Source organism: Chinchilla lanigera, unplaced genomic scaffold, assembly GCF_000276665.1.
Source record: "Chinchilla lanigera isolate Chin_1 unplaced genomic scaffold, ChiLan1.0 scaffold00066, whole genome shotgun sequence".
Classification (NCBI taxonomy): Eukaryota; Metazoa; Chordata; class Mammalia; order Rodentia; family Chinchillidae; genus Chinchilla; species Chinchilla lanigera.
The window spans coordinates 1,567,967-1,573,190 of NW_004955467.1; the positions used below are offsets into that span (position 1 = coordinate 1,567,967).

The window sequence follows — 5,224 nt, forward strand, 5'->3', positions numbered from 1 at the left end:
AGGCGGGCACGACGTGGCGTGGCCGAGACGCGGGGCCGCCGAGTCCGCGGGGACTGGAGCGCAGCCGGCCTCCGACCCGACCGCGCGCGGGTCGCCCGCACGCCCATACTCCGGGTTCTGAGAAAAGCCGGCATCGACGTCTGAAAAGGAAAAAGTGGCATAGTAGGCCGTTCTCAAAAATTGAAGCAGGCTAACAGGCTAACCATATAATTAGGAAAACTGGGGCTTTGAAAAATGAGAAAATGAGTTGAAGAGGGGAAGAAGCTCTTTTTTCCAAATTGTAGGAGTTTCTTTTTCGAAACCTTTTAAGCACATTGTCCCGTAAGGTCAGACAACGGTGTTAAGTTGAACAGCACGGGCTTCGATCCTGCTCTGAAACCGAGCAGACACAAGATTTGTAAAGCCTGCTAAAGATGGAGACAGCGTGGTACGTGCGGAAGCTTCCGTGTTAGACAACAAATCCTACTTTTACGGTCTCGAGCCCCGACACACTTAACGCGGAACGCAGTTTCCGCGGGTGCGGTTTTTCCTCCGGGCGCTAGGGCCGGGGCCGGCCTTCTCTGCTGCGCAGGCTCAGTGCACTTACCCGGCATGGAAGAGGCGGCTCTCTTGTGTGTGACAGTCGCGGTCCTGATGTGGGCCTTTCTTTGGGTTTGGGACTCCTCGGAACGAAAAAGAACTCGGGAGCAGGCTGGTCTGCCGGGAGCTGGAAGCCGGACCCTCCTGGTGATTGCACACCCAGACGACGAGGCTATGTTCTTTGCTCCCACCGTGATAGGCTTGGGCCGCCTACAGCACCAGCTGTCCCTGCTCTGCTTCTCTGCAGGTAGGTGGCCTTTGCTGGCCCTGGGAACGGGGACTGTGCAGGGATTTGTGTGTTAACCGATCTCAGTCGACTTCTTCCCAAAGCGTTGTCTCTTGTAGGGAGCTAAGTGAATGCACACTGGCGGTCCTTTCACTGGATTTCTCACAAACTGAGGATAAGTCGGTCAGCTTCCCATGTGGGTTGGGGAACACTTGCAGCGTGCGTACTCCGCTATCACTAGGATTGTGAGGCAGAAAAGTAGTTGCTTGCCGCGGGTTTCATATTATACCTGCATTTCCGTTGGGAACTGTGACTGTATGTGTTGCTAGAACCTTTTCACAGAAAGGTCAAGAATAATGATCTTACTGTATGTACTGCACCAAACAGAACCTTTGCATATCGCACCTGCCCACTACTCATAGTAACGAAGAACCTTACTGCTACGTTAAAATCTAGTTGGTGCTGCAAAGATGCAAGCGCCGAACTAGAGAAGTTGATTCAAGTGGTTAGAAAGTAATTGTATAGATGAGTAGTTTATCTCCACCCATCTTTCATTGAAGGAGCCTTTGAAACAGTAGCTTTGTGGTATGCTACAGAGAAGATTAAATGAGAAAAAATGACCACAGCCCTTAATTACGGTGATAATTCACTATATAAATGAAACAATTGAACTATGCACATAGAATGGGTGAATTTTATAGTGTGTTAAGCTGTACCTCAATAAAGCTGTTATTTTAAAATTGCCCATGACCTCTTTTCCCATTTGCTTGTGTGTAGTTCCAGTTCTTTTCCTACAAAGGTTTTTCACAGAAATCACATTTTATAAAATTACTTTTTTCCCCTTCTTTTTCTCCTTTCCCTCATCCCAGTTGTTCCTTGTTTAGTGAAACTATGTATCATTTCTAATGTTTTTGTTGTTTTTATTTTTTATTCTCTTTAATGGTTTGATCAATCTTGCATTGTTACATCTAGTAATCTGAGCAACTTCATTGAAGTTAACAATATGTAATATAGCAACCACTGTTAATTCCTATCATTTTGTTCTGAAACCCTGTATGATTCTTATTATTTTTGCTTTGTTTTGTTTTTGTCTATGTTGTTGGTATTTTGCTATTGTTCTTTTTAAAAATTTTTATTATTCTCTTTAAAAGAAAAAAATTACTTTTTTCACTTGATATTACTTTTTATTTACTTAACATATATTTATTAAACATTTGCCTAGGCCTTATTCTATGCCTGTTTCATTAGGACTGGTTTCTAAATTGGCCATTTTAAGGCTTTCAATGCACATCACACTCCCAAAAACACTATATCAATTTATATTCTAACAGGTAGTAATGAGAGTATCTTGATATATTATCCTCTCTAGCATTACCTAGTATTTTTTAAATAAGTTTCTGGATTTGTGTAAATTTGTTAATGACAAGATTAACCATCCTTCGTATTTACTGAGAATTTAGATCTAAGCAGTTTGCTCTGTGTTTTGTTAAGGATACTATTTGCAAATAGTTGGAAGTTAAAATACATTTTTTTCTTTGCTTTTAATTTTATTTATGTTTTGTACTAACTACAACTATACAAATCAAATTATAAGCAAGTTTACTTCAAGATTCACAAGAGAAATCTATATTTTATCTGCAAAATACTATAGATGCAGTGTATTTTTTTAATAAATTTCTTCATATTTTCAATATGCATATACAAATTTAGGACCAGGACTCAAAATTTTATTCGCGGTGGTAGGGATTGAACCCAGGGTCTCACATATCCTAGGCAAGAGCTGTACCCCTAAACTATTTCTCAAATTGTTTCTAATAAAAAATATGTGCATGAGGCTGGGGTTGTGGCTCAGTGGTACAGCATTTGCCCAGCATATGCAAGGCCCTGGGTTTGATCCCCAGTACCACATCCCTGACACTAAAATTATTTTTAAAATTCTCAACTCAGTTAAAAATGTGTAGATTAAATATTCCCCATAGATGTTGAATTAACATCTGACGTCAAAAACCGGAACCTCAGGCTGGGGATATAGCTCAGCGGCACAAGCACCTGCCTGGCAAGTGCAAGTTCTTGAGTTCGATTCCCAGCACCAAAACAAAACAAAAAAATCATCAAAAACAGGAACCTAGGGACTGGGCCAGACATGGTGGCCATGCCTATAATCCCAGAACTTGGGAGGCTGAGGCAGGAGGACTCTTGTGAATTCGAGGTCAACTTGAGCTACAAAGTAAGTTCAAGTCTAGCCTGCACTTCATAGTGCAACCCTGTCTCAAAAAGACAAAAAAGAAAAAAGAAAAAAGGAACCTAGGCACTAGGATGTATTGGCAAGCCTAGTTAATAGGATATCATTAAATAGCTTTGGTTAAATAACGTAACCAGTTCTGTCTCAAAATTTAAAAAAAAAAACCAATTCAATTCATCACTTTCCTTCTAGATGCATTGGCAGCTCATGTATCAGATTTCCGTGTATTTCTTGTCTGTATGATGCTACAATCAGTCTGAAATCCATGTCTTAGTTACTTTAGCTTTTTTAGCGCTATTATCTCCTGTGACCAGACTTGTCATTGTTGTTCAAGGTATATTTGCTCTTTTTGATCTTTTCTTCTAAATACACTTGCACATTTTAGCATTAGCTTGGTCATGTTCAAGGAAAAACTTTGCTTGATATTTTTATTGAAATTTCACTGACTACGATAGAAGCTTACTATGTAGTCCAGCTGGCCTTTAACTCACTATGTAGCACAGATTGTCCTTGAACTCTCAGCAGTCCTCCTGCCTCATCCTCCCAAATGCTGGGATTACAAGGGTGGGCCACCCAGCCAGTCTTCTTCACTGACTATTAATGTAAGGAAACAGAACATTTACCATATAAAATCTTTTAACCTAATCATTTTATTCTGTCTCTTTTATATTGGCCTTCTTTCATGCCTGTTAATAGTTTTGTGTTTTGGTTTTGGTTCTGGTTTTGGTTCTGGTTCTGGTTCTAGTTTGGTTGAGTTTGATTTTGGTGCTGGGGATATAACTCAGGGCATGTGATCAGTACTTCCAACCTCCATATTTTTCCTATGAGAGACAGAGTCTTGCTGTGTTGTCCAGAGTGGCTTCAAACTTGTGATCCTCCTGCCTCTGCCTCCAGAGTAGCTGGAACTACTACAGGTTTGTACCACCAGCCCAGCTGTCAATAGTTTTATATTTAAAGTCTTACATAAACATTGAGATAGTGTTATATAAATTTTGTCCTTTAGTCTGTTATTCATGCCTACAGGTTCCTGTTTGTCGCAAATATAGTTTACTTTCTTCTCTGTTTTTGTTTTTTTTTTTCTTTGAGACAAGGTCTTGCTATGCAGTTTAGGCTGGCCTTGAACTCACAGTGATCCAAGTGCTGAGATTATAGGCATGCCTGTATAGTTTATCTTCGTATACTTTGATATCTTCTTTTATTTGAATATATTAAACAGATCTAATAAATTCAATTTCTGTAGTCTATCCTATTCTGCTCTTTGTTCTGATTACTCATTCTGAATTACTTCTTTCCACATGTATTTTATAATTTTTTTTCATATAAGCATATATGTCTTTTTTTTCTTTTTTGTTACACAGGAACTGAACTCAGGACCTTACACTTGCCAGGCAGGCACTTGTGCCACTGAGCTATATCCCCGGCCCAAAGCACGTATTTTTTGGGACCATATTCATTGTAACAGTTAAATGATTTACTTTTGTTTTAGGTAGGCAGCTGAAAAAGATATTATTTACTTTAGATGACCCTAAAATTTTAAGATCAAGATTTTTCAGGCAGCAGAGGTAATATAAATTCAGGGTCCAAACCCAAGTGTATTAGTTATCTAATGCTACGTAGTAAATTATACAAACACAATAATACTTCCTCTCTTATGGTTTCAGACAGAACAGTATTTCTGCCTCATGATGTTTAATAATTTAGCAGTTGAACCCAAAGACTGTGAACTAGAACCACTTCAAGATTCATTCACTTACATGTCTGGCTGGGGACTTTGCTAAATATGTCAACCAGAACCATTATGTGGTACACTCAAGTGGCTGTGTGGCTTGGGCTTCCTCACAACGTGGTGGCTGAGTTCTGGGGCAGGTATGAGAGAAAATTGCTACTAGTGGTAGCCGTACTGTCTTTCATGACCTATCCTGAGAAATCATACAGTGTCACTTCTACTATATTCTCCCTCTAGAGGCGTTCACAGGTCACATCCTTGTCCCAAGAAAGAAAAAGTTCCACCTACTAAATGGGAGCATCAAGGATCTGGAAGCACATGTGGGACAAGAACTACTACAGTAGCTATTTGGGGAATATATTGTCTATTTCACCAAGTAAAACTGAGCAGTTAAGAATTACTAGAGGTGGGGGCTGGGGATTTAGCTCAGCGGCAAAAGCGCCTGCCTGGC

At 40.1% G+C, this 5,224-nt stretch overlaps 2 protein-coding genes across 2 annotated transcripts in view; one reads left to right on the forward strand and one right to left on the reverse strand.

The window, feature by feature from the left end:
- Ncor1 (nuclear receptor corepressor 1) overlaps positions 1-573 on the reverse strand; it is a gene marked incomplete in the record, with an annotated part of 160,248 nt that extends 159,675 nt beyond the window's left edge. Inside the window, 1 exon segment of the mRNA XM_013522047.1 lies at positions 1-573.
- Pigl (phosphatidylinositol glycan anchor biosynthesis, class L) overlaps positions 1-5,224 on the forward strand; it is a 78,665-nt gene that overhangs the window by 1,473 nt on the left and 71,968 nt on the right. The window contains exons 3-4 of the mRNA XM_013522032.1: positions 3-138; positions 543-826. Coding sequence (XP_013377486.1) covers positions 3-138; positions 543-826 — 420 coding nt within the window. The remainder of the gene's footprint in view (positions 1-2; positions 139-542; positions 827-5,224) is intronic.